Raw genomic sequence first — 19,211 nt, 5'->3', positions numbered from 1 at the left:
CCTAAATGCTAAAACACTTACGTCTAATTCATTCCCTGTCACAATATATGGCCTTGAAGAATTATGTTTGAACCTTGCACCCTTCTTTTCGTGTGGCATGTGATGGTGTGTGAACACTTTACCGCTAAAATGCGTCTGTAAGTTTCTATTGTCGTACATGTTTTCTTTCGTGTATACTGGAGTGTTTACATACATTGGCGGGTTAAGTACAACATCGTCGCGGTACATTGCGTCCTCTCGACTACCAGTAATGAGCAAATAAAAGCAACAGCACACAAACAGTAGCAAAAGTAACCCGCCGATAGCTCCAACGACAATGGCAACAATGACCAATGTGTCGAGTTTTTCGCTATCGCATGTCTCTCCACTGTAGCCGTCTGCGCACCTGTAAGAAAGATGGTATGGTTTTATTTATTTATTTAACAACATATTTATACAGGGTTAAACAATCAGGTAAAAGGAAACCTGTTTTGCATTGTGGTCCTGTTGTCTTGAATACAAAAAAAAACACGGGAAAACAGGTTATTTTTGTGAAAAGAAATAATCTGTATCTGGCTTTTAATGAAGCAATTATTGTTGGGGAATTATTAATTTCAGTTATGGTTAGTAGAATTGAATTGAAATTGCCTTGAAGTAGCCTTACAGTGAAACAACAAAATGTTAATGTTTATTTATTTGTAAATGTTTAATTATACATACGTGCACGAACTCTCGAAATCATTCATATCCATTGAGCATGTCCCGCCATTTTTGCAATAATCATCTGGACATATTTCTATTTAAAAAAAATCACAAACAATTAGGAAAGTCGTTATATCTACTCATACCGTAGTATATTAACATATATCAATCAATAAGCCAGTCTGCGATATCGTGTTCCAAGCCATAATGTGCAAATATATATAAATTATCTATGAAAGTTATTAAAAATACAAAATGTTTTATTCAAAGTTCGATTTTGATTTTCATGTTTTGTGAGGACTATAAATATTTGTTGTTAAATTCCTAACATCTGGGACTATTCAAGTCTTAGTATTTTAACAAAAAAATAATAATCGTACCATGGAAACTCTGAGTGTTATCGGGATCAAGGTCAAGTGTTGACCCACTCAATTCTCCCGCACTGTTGACATTCTGGTCAAACAGTGTATTCAAATCGTCTTCTGTGGCACCAGCTTCTTCCAGGAGCACAACAAAATCCACTACAATACTACCAGAGCTAAAGTCGAGTATTTGGATACCTAAGAAGCCATCAGCTGCTTGGAAGATAGCTGTTAGCTGTAAATAGAAAATCAAGTTTGTTGATAACGGTGATAATACACTTTCGCACCACAATCTCTTTACCTTACCCAATTTAAAAACATTCACTCGCTGCGCGGCGGTGATAGTGCATGAGTGATCGTGAAGTCTTATGCCCCGTTTAGGTGCGAAAGTGCAATAGCGTTATTGATCACTATAAATAGTCTCACGCTCCATGCAAAGCTTGATACTGCATTGATACCATTTTGTTTGTAGCGTCACTGACGAGTAATATAATAATTTTTAAACTAATATTGTTAATGTATATAGCGCCATTCGATCATTGCACATGGCGGTGTGGACGTTATACTTTTTCAAATACATGCTTCTTTCTCCCAAAAGGGCCAAAGATCTTTAGAAATCTAATGTTTAAAGAGGGCGTAATGTTGGTGTTTAAATCAACAAATAATAATGATGTACCGGTATATTATTCAAGTTTATTATTATATTATTATTATTATCCTTATTTGTAAATTTCCTTCTGTTTGTGACAATAGGCTTAAGTACTTTACTACTTACTGCTTCAATGATGATAGCAACCAGTTCCCGGTACTCATCTGACGAAGGGTCGTTGTACGCCTCGGTAAACGTAGCGTCATCAACTCCAATTGAAATGATAGTAAATCCGCCGGTGATTTGTCGAACCGCTAAAAAGTAGATTGAAATGTTGGTTTTAGATTAACTTGCGTTTCCCAAACGTTAATTCGTTAAATAATGTATTCATTTCTATTAAGCTCTGTCTACACTATCAAACTTTATGTGACATGTGATTTGCCCATATATGGACATAATGATGTCATATCACTATCATATTTGGACATATCACTACCATATTTGGGCACATCACACTTGTTTTGTCAAAAACTAGTTTAATAGTGTAGACAGAACTTATAGGTTTTTGTCTGTTTGAACTTACCGACACAGGTTGAAGAAATCTCAAAAAACCCAATATCGCATTCACATATATAGGAACCAATTAGGTTTGTGCATACTTGATCATTCCTGCAAATATTGGCTGCACATTCATCTATGTCTAAACAAATCAGATGTAAATAACAATTATTACATATCCAGATTTACTTATAGTGGCCTACTAGTGGGAACAGTAATTTTGAAATCTTAGTTTCAATAATAATGTTAGTGAGTTTTAACATTTGAAACTAAAATAATTTAAACATTGTGTTATTGAAAAAAAAAGATGTTTTCATATTTTAGTTAAACTTAACAAAGGTCAAACGCTTACCTGATTCACAATTGGTTCCTTGGTAGCCATCTGCGCATGTGCAGGTATAGGTTGTGCCAACTCGTTGACAAACTCCATCGTTTTGACAAGGTGAAGTAGCGCACACATCCTCACCTGTATTGTTTTTGCACAAGTTAAACAAGATAATCTTTAATGCACACTATTTCCAATTATCGGTCGCCGGTTTTGTGAACTCGGGGTGTTTTCTTCCCATTAGCGTCGCGACGTAACGCAATATACGCAACCTGCAATGTTTGCAATGTTGCGTCGTCGGTTCTCACTTGTGATTACGCAATACAGCACTTTGCGTCAATACGTCGCTGCGTTGCGTTGCGTTACGTCGCTAGTGGGAACCACGCTTTAGAATGAGCTTATCATTTCAAAGTAAGTAAACTAAAAATGGAATAGTAGTCCTTATTTGATTCTTTCTAGTGAAAGTATATTAGTCCTACTCACCAATAATAAACGTGTTTGCCACAACGACGTCATTTGTATCAAAATTAGTTCCATCTGTCAACGCAGCATAAAACGCAGCTTCGATATCTGCTGTGGACAGTGTAGAATCGGCCACGAGATATGTATTAAATTCTATGAGTACGTTATTGTCGTCATCGAATGCGTTACTTGTTATTGTTAATCCGGCAAAATCAGGAGAGATACTGCTACTCTGCAACAAGGCATTTAACTAAACAACAAAGCAAGAACAAATTAAATCCGTATTGAAACATGTATAATGACATTCTTAAACAATCTCTCGTTACGCTTCGCGTGTGATTGTTGCCAATGATGTATAGTGATACACCGTCTCAATTACATTGAGATAAATACATTTTTTAATCTAACTTCTTTGGTTATCAAGATGTATATGTCTACATATCAAGTGTTTAAAATATAGAATATATTTTCACTTACATCGTCTTCAAGTTGTGCAATGAGTGTAGTGGCACTAGCATCAGAAAATGTGCCGTCTACTCCACGAATTTGATCCATTATCACAGATCCTGATAAGCTAATGAGATCTGGCAAAATATATTATTTTAAATTGTTAGACGTGTTGTATAATAAATAATATGTAATGTTTTTGGACGGAAAACCGTACCTCTAAAGCGTGGTTCCCACTAGAACGCAACACAACGACGTATCGACGCAAAATGCTGTATTTCGTAATCACAAGTGGGAACCGATGACGCAATAGTGATGCAAACATCGTAGGTTTGATTTTCCGCAGGCGGGGGAAAACACAATGATTGGAAGGGCATTTTATTACGTTGCCTAGGTTGCGTTACGTTGTGTCCAGTGGGAACTAAGCTTAATATAATATTTTAACATGCTTTAAAATATGCCAAATATGATAGAGCAATAAAAATGTCTTACCGGCGTTAAATGAAGCTGCCACTACCAAATTATCTGTAGCAAACATTAAGGATGTGAGACGATTTTCGAAAGCGTTTTCAATGTCAGACGCTACTAAGGTTGAACCAGACGCCAACTCAACACTATAGATCACCACCACGTTGTCGTCATCGTCAAATGAGTACATTGAAACTGTAATGCCAGCAAACACGTTCCCGATACTACTTGCTCGGAACAGATCATCTAACTAAAATCATCAACATTATATTTCTGTGGTTATCATATTCAATTAATTTTAAATTGTATTTTATAGTTTTGAGAACAGTTGCAACTCGTGTTACCATGAGTGGCATGACGATGTGGAATCCAGAAATGTGTGCGCATTGTGTTCAGTATCCGCAAGGTACAGTTCCTAATATTATTATTATTATTATTATTATTATTATTATTTCAGAGAAGAGCTAGTTTTACACCGTATAGTTTAGTAGAATACTAACTCGTATGTTTTTAATTGTTAATAATCATGGCATTGTAATATATACAAATTTATCTCATAATTATGATTAGAATTTTTTTATGAATCGTGATTAACCATATATTATTAATAATAATGAATACGTTTGGAAATACATACGTCTTGTTCCAGTTGTGGAATAAGTAAGTTGCCTGCTGTCGTCGAGAATGTGCCATCAACTCCTCGTATTTCGTCCATAACCACGCTTCCCATAATGCTTATCGGATCTAGAAGAGAAACAAAAACGTTTGTTAGTAATAGTACATTTATTCACGAAATACTTAAAATTGTTTGTCATTATGTAAGTAATATTGATTGCTTTCCAAGAACAGTACAATTTATAAAACAGCATAAAATATGAATTAAAATAAATATATAGAATAATACAAACTTTAATCTTGAGAAATTGAACATGGAAAGCAGAAGATAACCCTTGAAGCCCAAAGGCTTGTTGTAAACATGGAAAGCAGGGGATAAACCTTGAAGCCCAAAGGCTTGTTGTAAACATGGAAAGCAGAAGATAACCCTTGAAGCCCAAAGGCTTGTTGTAAACATGGAAAGCAGGGGATAAACCTTGAAGCCCAAAGGCTTGTTGTAAACATGGGGTCTGTTTCTGCTGCATAACGCAATTTAACCGGTTATTTTTAAATAGATTAAAAATAGATAACAATAACAATGGAAAGCAGGGGATAAACCTTGAAGCCTAAAGGCTTGTTGTAAACATGGAAAGCAGGAGATAAACCTTGAAGCCCAAAGGCTTGTTGTAAACATGGAAAGCAGGGGATAAACCTTGAAGCCTAAAGGCTTGTTGTAAACATGGGAAGCAGGGGATAACCCTTGAAGCCCAAAGGCTTGTTTCCAAAGGGGTCCCAAAATTATGATCGTAATAATATACAATTTTATCATGAATAGATGTGGCATTACTAGTATTGTTTAATGTAACTATGTTATATGTGCAGAGTCAACGAACCTGTTTCTACAAGAATATTTATAACAAAAATGCACTCGTCCGTATTAGAGGCTGCATCAGTTGCTGTATACGTAACGGTTTCTGTCCCTGCCATACGTCGGACTCCAGATTGAAGATTTGATGAGAAAGAAGTGATAGCATTGTTATCAGATGCCACCGGTTCAACCCATATAACCAGTGCTGCGGTCGTCAAAGTCAGCACATAATAGTTCATATTTGCTGGACAATTGCTGATAACTGGATCTTCATTATCTATTGGGATGAAGGTAAGATAAAATGATAAGCGCACATATCCACAAGGTGTTCAAGGCGCTTGAGAAAACCATTAAAAATACACACATTAAATTAAAAGCAACAACACAATTGAAACCGGAATAAACGTTTTAGGTAAAGATCATGTCTTGATTAGATGATATTTACTTCCTTAATCCTGAAAAAGTTTAGAAGAGATCTTCTTAGGAAACACTTCTTATTTAAGAAATGACAGACTTACCTATGACTTGAACTAATACAGTACATGTTACCGTGTTGACACCGTCAGTTGCTGAATACACGACTGGTGTTGTTCCAATGTCGTAAGTCCCTGAGCTGAAGGTCGGTGTGACGCTGACTGAGCCACGATCATCAGTGGCAACAGGCAGAGTCCAAGAAGCTACTCCAGTTGCCAGGCCTGGCGAATTGTTAACCGTTACAGCACCAGGACAGAACGTGAAAACTGGTTCAGTTGTGTCCTCTGGGAACTCTGCAAACAATGATATTGAAACAATTAAAATACTTATTAAAGCGTGGTTCCCATTAGCGATGCGACGCAACGCAGTGACGTATTGAAATGCAATATTGGGTAATCACAAAGTGGGAACCGACGACGCATTATAGTGCTGCAAACATTCACGCAGGTGGCGGCAAGCACAATTATTGGAAGGGCATTTTCTTACGTTGTGTAGGTTTCGTTACGTTGCGTCGCTAGTGGAAACCAAGCTTTAGCAATTAGCTTCTTTATATTGTGTATTATTTACAAATAAAATCAACTACGTTATTTACCATTTACAACAACTTCAAAATCATAAGTAATTGAATTTCCACTGGAATCGGTAACCGTGTACGTGAGATCAGTTGTTCCAATATCGTAGGCGCCTCCATTCGTACCACCTGTTAGTAATATTGATGGAGTTGGATCTACGTTGTCTGATACAGTAGGTTCTGGCCAGCTAACAAGTGCCGTAGTCGCACCAAGTGCTGCAGTAACCGGGACTGGGGGAGTTATCTGTGTTATTTGAGGGTCTTGATTGTCTGAAAAAAAGAAGAAAAGTATTAATATGTTGCTGCTTCTTTCTATTTTCTCCATCTACATACAATGTTATGATTGTTATAATGAATGCCTGTATCATCATGGAAGGAATAACTTGAATGTATTGTGTATCCCTATCATAGAACCCGTCAATCAAGAACACTAACCTAAAACCGTTATAAAGAAGACGCATTGAGTAGATTGGCCAGACGAATCAACAGCAGTGTATGTCACTTGATTGCTACCAAACTCAAACTCTTGTCCTGAACTTGAAGATGACGTAGGAGTGATTGCTCCATCACGTGCGTCTGTAGCTACCGGCGTGGTCCATGCTTCCGTGGCTGTAGAAAGACCCTGGTCGGTGTTTACAGATGAACTTGCGGGACAGAGTGTGAACTGGGGTGGTAAGTCCTCTGAAATAGATAATTTATTTTTAAGGGTTGGTTAATGAAAATTCTGTAAAAAAACTTTATATGTAAGAAGAGGATGCATATCTCGAGATTTTTATAAAAAATAGAATTATCTTTGATTATTAAATTACCGTTAACAATTGCATTGAAAGAATACGTGGCAAAGTTTCCAGATTCGTCTGTCACTATATACGTTAAAGTAGTTGTGCCGACGTCATAACTCCCTCCATTCGTTCCGCCCGTCAACGTCACTACCGGACTCGGGTCAGCGTTGTCATTCACCACTGGCTCGACCCAGGTCACACTAGCAGACGGTTCTCCAGCTAGCGCCCATGCCACTGGTGAATCAGGAGTGGTGATAAACTCTGGGTCTTGGTTGTCTAAAAATAAATACAAATTATTTTAATCACTGGCTGGTTTAAGTTCCACTCTAAAATGCAATTTTAATGTATGTGTTAAAGCAAATTTCGTATGTTTCGTATGTTTTTAGAAGAAAACAACTTACCGTTGACCGTTATAGAGAAAGAACATTCTGTCTCCTGATTGGAGGAATCTGTCGCTGTATACACAATTGGATTGTTGCCAATACCAAGCGGCTGCCCTGAAGATGATGTTGACGTGGGTATGACGGCACCGTCGATGTCGTCCTCTGCTACTGGCGTTGTCCATACTGCCGTTCCCGATGCTGAGTTTAGATCAGTATCTATACTACTACTATCCGGACAGAATGAAAACGTAGGTGGTTCGTCCACTATAATTATTAAAAATAATATAATTATGACATTAATTTAATGTTTTCTTCTGGATAGTAAATAGATCTAAAAAAAACACAAAAATTTGTCAAGACGGAGAGCCAAGAAACTCAATTATTAGGTCGTTGCTTGTCGTAAATCAAAAGTGACATTATATGTCCACAGCATTTAGACATAGTTATAAAAAGAAATTATTTCCAGAAATATATATTGTATCAATTTTACATAGCGAAGTTAGCATACTGTATTATTTTGACAGGTTGAACTCGTATCTATATGCAAATTTAGTGTAAAGCGTTTTAATGTGCTTGAGTGAGTATCCTACACGACATATTGCCACCGTTGGCTCATGGAATTAAACAAGATTGATTGAATGATTTCCCGTAATTCAGAATTTACCAGTTGCTTTTGGAACTATATAATGCATGTATTTTGTGAGTAGATTATTTTTCATTTATTTATAAATCAATTTATATTTCAAATTACAATTTACAATGAATTGCCTCTTTGTTAGGTAAGATTTACGGAGAACTCTTCCTCGGTACAACAATATATCGTGTCTGTTATGGGCGGCTACTGGAGCCAAAAATAGCGTCGCTTTGTTACTCAAACAGGAATAACCAATTTATATAGTGTACTCAAGTATTTACCTGTTACTGTCACTGTGAAGGAACAATCATTATTTATGTTTCCATAATTGTCGGAAATTGTGTATGTCACTGTCCTCACTCCTTGGTTAAAGTCAGATCCGGGCGTTGGCGATGATATAACTGTATAATCGCCTGAGTTGTCTTGGACAGTTGGTGAGGTCCATGTTACGGATGTGGATATTTCTCCTGATAGTATAGTTTCGGTAATGTCTGTCGGGCAGTTTGTCACCGTTGGTGCTTCTGTATCAACTAATGAAGATAAAATACATTCAATTTATTGTACCTATTTTTACACATTTCTATGAAACAGCCGATATCGAATGTGCGTTCCATACAGGATATTATCTTAGTCTAAACCAGACTTATTTAATTACTATATTTACCTGTTATAGATACAGTAAATGTACAGAAATCTTCATTTCCTTTGTCATCCGTTGCCGTGTACGTCACCAATGTATTTTCATTGGCAGGGAAGGAAAAACCTGGTTCATAATCTGTTGTAATTTCCACAGCACCAGAGTCGTCCGTTGCTGATGGTGGATCCCATGACACTTGGTATGATGTCGTTCCACTACTAACAAACTCATTAATATTTGATGGGCAGTCTTCTATAACTGGATCACCAGAATCAACAAATCCTAATGGAATAGAATGACAGTTAGAAAGGATTTGTCTTGTATCTATAACGCTATTCTATTCTTTTGAATTGGGGAATGCCTTAATTGGAAACTAATTTATTCCAGTATACGCGACGTAATACGAAGTGGTTAGGATTCAGGCAGAATAAACGCAATTGATTGGTCAATTAAAAATCGCTCATGCATGCACATCCTAACCACCGCGTACATAATATTGTCAGGCAAGAGTTAACTCTTCCCTGATATTGTTTAGAAAGATTTCCTTTTGTTCATCATTTCTTTTTGCAAACAAGTTTCGTTTTGGCCTACCTGTAACAGTTATCTTAAATTGACAACTGCCTGTATTTCCGGAAGAATCCCGTGCAATGTAAACTACATCAGTAATACCAATGTCGAAGTCGGAACCAGGTTCCTTAGTTACTGACAATGTTGGACTCGTGTTTGAATTGTCTGTTGCAGTTGGAGGCGTCCACGTAGCAGATGCCGTTTCACTTCCAAACTCAGCCTCGATTGTCTGATCTGCAGGACAGTTACTAATCTCGGGATCTTCTGTATCCTCTGGAGCTGTGATATTTAAATTAACGAGATTAGGGATCTTTATAGTATGATAAGTGTTTAAAGAATATTTACACGTACTTATAAATAAATCACATTATATACATTGCGAAACATTTTCAATTATAAAATGGTAACAAGCATGGCTCCTGCTTCTAATTTTATAGAGGCAATTAGTTTATTACTCATGCATCCAGCTCAGCCTTATAAGAAAATAATGGAAACAAATTGTGGAAAGCCTATTGCGCCAAGATGGAAAACGTTAAAAAATAATTTTGTTTTCTTACGATCGATTGTAACAGTAAAAGAGCAAATTGATTCCAGATCTGTAGATGCGGTGAATACACAGTTGACTTCGTTCAGTGAATCGACAGCAAATTCGGCTCCAGAATAATAGTTACAGTCGGCCACCAAAGAACTACCAGACTCTATCGCCATTGGTTCATCCCAAATTGCTATAGTCGTCGCGTCACCTTCATTTGCGACGATTACTTGACTCGCGGGACAGACCGTAATGACAGGAGCTCCGGTTCCTTGGAGGATAATGGATGGATATTAAACAAACATTAAAACACATTTTTGCTAATTCTCTAGGCTAAAAAGGACTCAATTTTTTTACAGTATTATGGTCCTATAGTTATGGAATGAACTGTCTACAGAAACGTGAACATATTTAAAAACTCCGTAAAAAAAACATATTTATTATTTGAGTAATATAATTGAGTCAAAATGAATTATCTGAAACATTTATAATATTTTTTAGGATTGTAATTTATAAATCTAACAATAGCAAATGATTTCTCATGCGGATGCTTTTTTGTCTTTTTTTCTGTTTAAGGGTTGCTTCTTTATCCGATCCCTGAAACAGTTTCTTATCTATTGTTTGTTACCATTTAAGTTATTGTAAATGTATGCTTCTTTTATTTTTTTAACTGTTTCTAAATAAATGTTCAATTATAAATTACGAATGCCAAGTTGTTAGATACAGTATTTCAATGCTTATCAGAAGCCATTTTTGTTTGAAATGTATTAATAATTCCCTGGTCTATTAGTATCAGGAAAGAGTAGTACTAATCTTTCCAGAGTAGGTACTAATCTTTCCAGAGTAGTACTAATCTTTCCAGAGTAGTACTAATCTTTCTAGATTAGTACCATACTTTAATTTAAAACAATGTATTTCTTTACCTTGTATGTTTACACTGAAGAAGCAGTAAGCCTCGTTTTCGTATTGGTCATACGCTGTATACATTACATTGGTTATTCCCGATTCCAAAGTTGAACCCGGATTAACTGTCGAAGTCAACGTCACTAAAACTGTGTTATCTGTCGCCGTTGGTGGTGCCCATCTGGCAATATTTGTGTCGTCAACTACAAAACTTACCGGGCAATTAAAGATTTGTGGAATCTCACGATCTTGAAATTTAAATAAAACATCACATGTTATGTTGTTAAAGCATTAGTCAAAAATCATTGTGTTACATAATTTCTACATTATCTTATCCATTTAATACTTTTGGCCTAAATTGACATATTTTCCCTAGGGAACCAGGGAATTGTTAGTTTCATTGATCACATCTCCAGCACCATGTATCATTGTGCATAATTGTACAATGGTCAGTACTTACCATTCACTGTAATTGTAAATACACAGGTACCGGTATTCCCCTCGTTGTCAGTGCTTTCATAGGTGTTGGTATAAGTTCCAACAGGGAAGGTTGAGCCTGGTGCGTATGTACTTGATGACGTCAGGTTTCCGTCGACGTTATCGACACCGTACGGCTCTGTCCAGTTCACTGTCGCCGTTGGTTGTCTGAAGTCGGTGTTTTCGTCGATATTGCCTGGACAGTTCACGAATACTGGAGGCTGATTGTCTAAAAAATGTATTCACTAGGCTTGAAACTCATAGGTTTTGTTATTAAACCATTGTCAATAGTATAGTACAGGGAAATTTTTTTTAAATGACCACATTTTGATCTTTTTATTTTTTGACAAAACTGGTTACTATGATTCTATAAGATGATGATAACGCAATATATGCGCATACATGGCAATATTATTATTGACTATGAATAAACATTACATATTAGATATAGATCACAGTGAAGGTGAAGCCTGGTGGTTATGTACTTGTGATATACATTATTTATAACCGGAATTACGAAATTATGGCTGATTGTAACCGTATTAAAATTGACACTACAAATCTCAAAAATGCAATATAATTCTTGTTAGAAGAATCCTTAGTAGGAAAAAGTAAACTCATTGATAATTGTATCATAAGTGGAGAAAATATCACAAAAGAAACTACTAAAAACTGATTTAGGCCTACTGTATGTTTAACTCATTTCATGTCGGCTTAGATTTAAACCTACCGTTGACCGTTATTGAAAATGTGCATTGAACTTTGTTCCCTGAAGAATCTCTAGCCTCATATATAACGTATGTTACGCCACTTTGAAATTGGTATCCACTCGGATAGTTTGATGATAGAGCAGGCTGTCCAGAGTTATCAGTAGCCGTTGGTGGCGTCCAGATTGCTGCAATTGTATTGCTCTCTGACGTTATTGTTAATCGTTGATTTTCAGGACAATTATTTATTTCTGGAAATTCATCATCTACAAAATAAAATAAACATTTGCATATACATATGATGTACTGATACTGTTTGATAGGTGAGCAGTTCTTATTTCACGAGTCGCATACATGTTTATTGAGGGTTCATTGTTCCGCATTTCTACACTATAACGATAACGATCGACAATAAATAAACATACATTTTTCTTGCATAAAACAAAAGAAATTAGAAAGGTTTTTATTCTAGAAATATAGGATAATCATTTATGTTGTCTTTGATAAAAATGATTTTTTTTAATTCCAATCAAATGATGAATGGTCAATAAAAACCATAACATCGTTGTATTGTCACGATATTATTGCTCTTACCAATCATGACGTCATTTAATTGAACATGTGAAAATATAATTTTCATCAAAGGCAGCATAGATGGCTATCCTATAGTTCTAGGATAAAAACTGTTTAAATTTTTTTTCAAGTATGAAAAATACATATATGTATCTATTTATCGTCGATCGTCATCGACCTAGTGTAAATGGGCCTTTGCCATGTTTGGTACTGGTTGTACGGACGGTTTTCTTATTGGTAGTTTATACAAGTAGCATTGTTATAGTATTTGAACGTACTTCTATCTTTCATTTCCTTTCCTATCCTGACTAAGTATGAAAACTTACCAAAGATTGTAATTGTAAATGAGCACACACGCTCGTTTCCAAATGAATCACTAGCAGTGTAATTGACATACGTTACTCCAATACTGAACTGTGAACCGGATTCATGTGATTTCACTACTTGAGGTGAACCTGCGTTGTCCATAAACGTTGGCTCCGTCCAATTGACTACTTGATACGGCAATCCCGGTGCTGTTGACGCGTCTATGCTTGACGGGCAACCAGTAACCGTCGGCGCCTCATCATCTAATTTTATTTAAAATATTGAATATTATTGATTGTCATATTAGTTTTTTAAGGTATTAAAATAATTGTTTTTTCTCCCTAATTAAATGATTAAATTTACTTGACACTTTCTAACGACATGTTTTACAGTTGGGTTAAGACCATACTACACTATTACAATATAGTTAAGCTCTGTCTACACTATCAAGCTAGTTTGACAAAAAAGTGATATGCCCAAATATGGTAGTGATATGACATCATCATGTCCATAAATGGGCACATCACATTTTGTTTGTCACATTAAGTTTGGTAGTGCAGACAATTAATCTTAAAATAAAATCTGTTTCAAACCTTGAACAGTAACGGTAAACGTGCAGTCATCGTAGTTGTTAGAGGGATCAGTAAACGTATAAATGACAGTATTAATACCAGGCATAAATACTGAGCCTGGTAGAGGAAAGCCTTGAATATTTAAACTTCCAGAGTTGTCGACCGCAGTTGGTACCTCAAAAGTTACGTTTGCAGTGTTAGTTCCAAAATCTGGTAATGTTTCGATGTTCTCTGGACAATATGTTATGTTTGGAAGTTCATTATCTTGAAAAAAATATCAGGAATCTTATGAATTTTAAATGAATATCAGTAATGTTTGTAATTCTATTGTAAAGTAAATATGGTTATGGATTAACCAGGATATGACATCATGTAATAGATTTACACTTAGATTTATTAATTAAATTTACATTTTTGGCTTTTTGGCTGTTTGACTAAATGTAGAACTGTGCCTGTCGTTGATTACAAGATAAATTCAACAACACAGATCGTTTTAAAAACAATTATACTTTACCTTCAATTACAATAGTAAAGAAGCAATATCCTATATTTCCCATTGCATCAATGGCAGTAAAATTAATATTGTATTGTCCGATGGTCAAATAATCACCAGATGTCAAGACTGGTGTCATGATTACAGTCATAACGTTTCCAGAGTTATCAACGGCTACAGGTTCTGTCCAGAAGACGTTGGTGCCATCTTTTCCAGTATCTGCATCGTACGTTTGACCGTCCGGACAAGTCGTGAATGTTGGTGCAGTGGCATCTAAAAATTAATTATGGTTCTAATATTGTCATATTTCCTACACTACGTTTTGTGTTAAGACAGCTCCATGTAAGCTGTAGGTTACAGCAGGGAAGAGTGAAATTACCTGGTTACAGTATGTGTCTGTCAACCTAGTCAATACAGGTCACTAGTGCCTAATGAAGTGTTATTTCTATCACCTGGTGATGTATGATTGTATAATAGATGCATAGTCGCTTTGGGATCTTTTTCTGATATTTTTTTTTGGGATAAGTTTCCGATAAAACAAATGATTGTTTCATAGAATGGTAGTACGTTGTTTTTCTAATGTTAAAGCAAATAAATATTAGGTCACATTCATAATAGGCCTAGTTGTATTGTTTGTATTGAAATCTTAGTTCCAATTAAGTAGTTCATAAACCAGTTCCGTACCCTAAGCCTAGTAATCAAATTCAACACTTTTGTTCTTTTTTACCTTGTACGGCAAGTGTAAATTCACAAGTTCCTATGTTTCCCGACGGATCTGTCGCCTCATATCGTATTGCATACGTTCCGATCACAAATAGATCGTTTGTTGAATGTGTTCTTGTCTCATTAACAACTTCTACGTTGTCTCTTGGAGTTGACACTGTCCATGAGACCTCCGTTTCATTAGAAGTTGATGACGCGATTACGGTAAAGGAATTTGGACATACTTCATAATATGGCTCCTCGTTATCTACCAAGACAATAAATAATGTGTTTACAATTACACCCGATTCTGTAGCTGTCACTAGATAGAGTCTAACAAACTATTGCAAGTCATCTAGATAAGAGTGTGGATGTATGAAGTACTTTTATCTGCAGTAGTGTTCATCGATGGTGTTTATTTTCTAGATATGCTATGATTATTCTGTCAGTTTGTTACAAACCGCAAAAAGGGCAAAGCATTTCGTCAATGTAGTCCATCGCATTAAATGAGACTGCTGTTTGTTTTAAAAGATTTAAAGGAAGTTAATCAAGTTTACCTGTTACTACGACCTCAAATATACACTCTGCAGAGTTTCCAGCAGGATCCGTTGCATTGTTGTAGATGGTATTCATTCCAACAGGTAATAAAGATGGAGATATATCAGTATTATATTCTTCTTGAATTCTGTCGTTGTCAAACAGAATCAGATCCTGCCAAACGGCTGTTGCAGTGCTTGATCTGAAATCAGTGTTGAAGAATATCTGTCCGGGGCAGTTAGTGTACGAAGGATCAGTATCATCTGTGAAAATTCAATATGTATTAATGAAAATACGTGAATATGTGTTCTGCGAGAACTAAATGGTACTAAACACTATCGTGTTGATTTATTTAACGTTTATTTCCTACAGCTCACTATGTCAGTCGGTTGGTCAGTCGGTTTGTCGGTCGGTCGGTCAGCAAACACTAACTCAAATTTGAGCACGCGACTGCAGTCATTTATATGGCCTTGTCTCTCTGTAAAGGATGCAATTTATAATAACCATGCCATCAAATTAGAAAAAAACAACATTTAAAAAAATTAGAAACGCTCTTTTGAAAAGACCAACTTACCAAATACGGTGACGACAAATGACACCCTCTCCTGGTTTCCAGCTGCGTCGAACGCGATGATGTCGACCGGAGTATCTCCCAAAGGAAATTGGGTTCCGGGAACTGGAATTGGTGAAGTTAGGATGACTCCAACGTTGTCGGTTGCATCTGGTATATCAAATATAACCGACGCGTATGCACCTATATCTACGGCAGGCACACTTATGTTCTGTGGCTGTGAGAGAAACACTGGTTTCTCAAGATCTAAAAATAATAAGGTAAATCATAAATATATCGAGCTTGTTATGGATGTATGATGTCTTTTTATTTTACGTCTTTGAAATGTTTGCAAATTAGAATGTACACAACCACTGTAATAACAAGTATTCAGAATGATACTGTACCTTCTATAGTGATATAAAAAATGCAGAGGGCGCTGTTTCCGCTCAAGTCATAGGCTGTGTAAAATACTGGCGTAAATCCACCATACAGATACGCAAATTCGTCATCTGGTAAACAAAATAATATAATAGTTTATGTGTCATTTGCTTCTCTCTCATCGACCAATCAGAGCTTACTCCACTAGTTATTGAGGAGGAAGTGTGACACTCTTCCTTCGTAATTAACTATTGCTCTACATCCAACCAAGTCAATCTCACTTGACTATCATCAAATTATTTTAATGTTTGGCTTCTTTCCAGAGTTCCTTTCAGATTGTTTTCAAATAAAAATATTAGTTGTAACTAATATTTGCAGTCAATGATAAAAAATAAATTTTCATAGTAAGAAATTTCGCATTAAACAACTACATATTTTTAAAAAAAGTTTTATATTTAAATACAATAAAACAAGACATACTAGGGTTAAAAGTTTATTTCAGATTGTTTTCAAATAAAAATATTAGTTGTAACTAATATTTTGCAGTCAATGATAAAAAATAAATTTTCATAGTAAGAAATTTCGCATTAAACAACTACATATTTTAAAAAAAAGTTTAATATTTAAATACAATAAAACAAGACATACTAGGGTTAAAAGTTTATTTCAGATTGTTTTCAAATACAAATATTAGTTGTTACTAAGATCTGCAGTCAATGATAAAAACAAATTTTCATAGTAAAACATTTTGAATTAAACAACTACATTTTTAATTTTAAAAGTGTTATATTTAAATTAAATAAAACAAGACATACTAGGGTTAAACGTTGATAAAACAGTTGGAGTGGCGGCATTATCTGTTGCAGTTGGTGGCGTCCATGTCACTATAGCAGTAGCTTCACCTGCGTCAGTTGGTTGCGTAATGTTATTTGGACAATTCATAAACTCAGGTGGCTCTTCATCTAATACAGACAAAATAATATTCAATTCAATTTATTTCCACAATACACAATAACATACAGGATAATAAAGACAATGAAGTAATCATGTGGGTGGGGGGTTTTGGTCATATACCGTAATTCGGAAATACTTTAAGTTTGACACACCCCAAGATATAGGCCTAACATTAAGTACGAATACGAAAAAGAAAAGAAAAATAATGTTTCATGATTTTTATTATAGAGAAATAGACATTTCTCAAAAGGGCATTTCATCTACTGTTACAATAAAATATCTTGTTTTCGTTCTAATTGTGAAAAAAAAATCTGTATACTCACCTAAAACATTTATGGTAAATGTACATGTTTCAGAATTTCCAGACTGATCGATAGCTGTGTAAGTAACTCTATGAGAACCAATCAACAATGTGGTATTTGAATCAATAGTAGATAGTATGAACGGAGTCTTATCAACATTATCCGTTACCATAGGTTCATCCCAATACACCAGCGCTGAATCCATTCCGACGTCAGGCATAACATCAGTATCGTTTGGACACATTGTTAACTGTGGCTTCTCGTTATCTTAGAAAATAAGACAATAGTCGTTTTAGTCTCCTATCCATTTAGTGTTTATGTTTTGGTCTATGTACTTATTGTTTATCAGAAATAATATAAATACAATTACCTTCGACTATGACTAAAAAGGCACAAGTACCCGTGTTCCCACTGTTGTCGTAGGCCGTGTAGAGGATAGCATGTGAACCAAACTCAAACACTCCAAATTCTGCATTTGAAGTCACATCCGTCACTATGTCGTTGTCAATAGCTTCAGGAACACTCCACGTCACATTGTTGTAATTTCTACCTGGTAATGTCTCCACTGTTACACTTGGTTGTAGTTGACTGCATGTTGGGAACACTGGATTCTCAGTATCTAGACGACAATTCACATTAAATACTTTATAAAAACCATGTTGGATAATGTGAGTGGCCGAGCGCTTAAGATAGTGGAACCATAATTACGTAGCCATAATATCTGCAAGGGTTCGAGGCTCACTGGCCCCATGGTTCTTGTGGTATAACGAGTTTTCTATAAACCATAGGTCCAGTTTACACATCTAGCTCATGTGCACTTTAAAGAACCTAATACATCTTTCGAGACGTGTAGGGGGTCACCCCGGTGTACTAGTACATCACATCCACTAATCATAACTGTGTCCTCTGCGAGACCAGTCTTTGACTGAAGAGGTCGCCCAGTAGTATAAATAAAATATTTCAATTAATCAATAGATAACAATCTTACCTTCTACCAGAATAGTAAATATGCAATTTGCTTCGTTTCCCGCTTCGTCCTCTGCGTGATACGTCACAGTTGTTATACCAATAGAAAATACATCGTTTGGTTCATAATCTGAGATATTTATAACCACGCCTACATTATCGGTGACGGTTGGTGCCATCCAATAAACCATAGTTGTGTTGAGGCCTGTTGGTGTCTCTGCTGTAATTTGTGAATTTGGACAGCCCGAATAGACTGGATCTTCAACATCTGTTTAATAATAATCATTTGATTAATGTAATGTTATATTACTGGCCGAATATAAAGTTAGGTTAAACTGAATATTCACATTTATATAATGACCCATTGGAGGAATAGATTTATACATGAATAGGTAAATGAAATAATGTAATGAGTGTGTGAAATCGTTGATGGCTAGGCCATGGGCCAGTCATGCATTGAGATGCGTTTTTTTTTTAAACATAATCGCCTCATCAACGCACTGAAACATGCTTTCGAGCCACTGTCGCTTCGTTGCCATGTTTGTGTAAGTGTTTATTCGTTCCAGTTGGAAAATACACTCTACCAAAGAACTTATAACACAATAATCTCCTGTTCTTCAATTTGCATTCAAAACACAGTATGGGAAGTACAGGGTTAAAAGGTCAAACTGGGCGACGCCATTTCACAGCATGGAGCAGCGCCCCCTCCAAACTAGGAAGTCAATTACTCTACCCCCCTAGAGTATTAGCGGATCCCCTCTATGATTTTGACTTTCTAATTTGATGCGGGCGCCCTACTCCTCAGTCAATTACTCTATCCTCCCTAGAGCATTAGCAGATCCCCTCTATGATTT

At 35.9% G+C, this 19,211-nt stretch overlaps 1 protein-coding gene across 1 annotated transcript in view; it reads right to left on the bottom strand.

Moving 5' to 3' along the window:
* Positions 1–19,211, bottom strand: part of LOC140059178 (uncharacterized) — a 57,716-nt gene that overhangs the window by 2,743 nt on the left and 35,762 nt on the right. The window contains exons 36-69 of the mRNA XM_072105070.1: positions 18,380–18,625; positions 17,762–18,010; positions 17,413–17,658; positions 16,951–17,097; positions 16,162–16,266; positions 15,779–16,021; positions 15,225–15,467; positions 14,693–14,935; positions 13,987–14,238; positions 13,494–13,736; positions 12,921–13,163; positions 12,045–12,287; positions 11,298–11,543; positions 10,858–11,085; positions 9,960–10,205; positions 9,427–9,681; positions 8,863–9,117; positions 8,480–8,728; positions 7,583–7,828; positions 7,209–7,457; positions 6,835–7,080; positions 6,421–6,669; positions 5,873–6,121; positions 5,380–5,631; positions 4,530–4,636; positions 3,917–4,142; positions 3,455–3,561; positions 2,999–3,227; positions 2,543–2,656; positions 2,216–2,332; positions 1,819–1,946; positions 1,062–1,278; positions 700–775; positions 22–385 (exon numbers count right to left, since the gene is read on the bottom strand). Coding sequence (XP_071961171.1) covers positions 22–385; positions 700–775; positions 1,062–1,278; positions 1,819–1,946; positions 2,216–2,332; positions 2,543–2,656; positions 2,999–3,227; positions 3,455–3,561; positions 3,917–4,142; positions 4,530–4,636; positions 5,380–5,631; positions 5,873–6,121; positions 6,421–6,669; positions 6,835–7,080; positions 7,209–7,457; positions 7,583–7,828; positions 8,480–8,728; positions 8,863–9,117; positions 9,427–9,681; positions 9,960–10,205; positions 10,858–11,085; positions 11,298–11,543; positions 12,045–12,287; positions 12,921–13,163; positions 13,494–13,736; positions 13,987–14,238; positions 14,693–14,935; positions 15,225–15,467; positions 15,779–16,021; positions 16,162–16,266; positions 16,951–17,097; positions 17,413–17,658; positions 17,762–18,010; positions 18,380–18,625 — 7,358 coding nt within the window. The remainder of the gene's footprint in view (positions 1–21; positions 386–699; positions 776–1,061; positions 1,279–1,818; positions 1,947–2,215; positions 2,333–2,542; positions 2,657–2,998; positions 3,228–3,454; positions 3,562–3,916; positions 4,143–4,529; positions 4,637–5,379; positions 5,632–5,872; positions 6,122–6,420; positions 6,670–6,834; positions 7,081–7,208; positions 7,458–7,582; positions 7,829–8,479; positions 8,729–8,862; positions 9,118–9,426; positions 9,682–9,959; positions 10,206–10,857; positions 11,086–11,297; positions 11,544–12,044; positions 12,288–12,920; positions 13,164–13,493; positions 13,737–13,986; positions 14,239–14,692; positions 14,936–15,224; positions 15,468–15,778; positions 16,022–16,161; positions 16,267–16,950; positions 17,098–17,412; positions 17,659–17,761; positions 18,011–18,379; positions 18,626–19,211) is intronic.

Source organism: Antedon mediterranea, chromosome 1 (genome assembly GCF_964355755.1).
Source record: "Antedon mediterranea chromosome 1, ecAntMedi1.1, whole genome shotgun sequence".
Lineage (NCBI taxonomy): Eukaryota > Metazoa > Echinodermata > Crinoidea > Comatulida > Antedonidae > Antedon > Antedon mediterranea.
The sequence above is the reverse complement of the archived record's forward strand: the minus strand, read 5'-3'. Positions and strand labels throughout refer to the sequence as shown.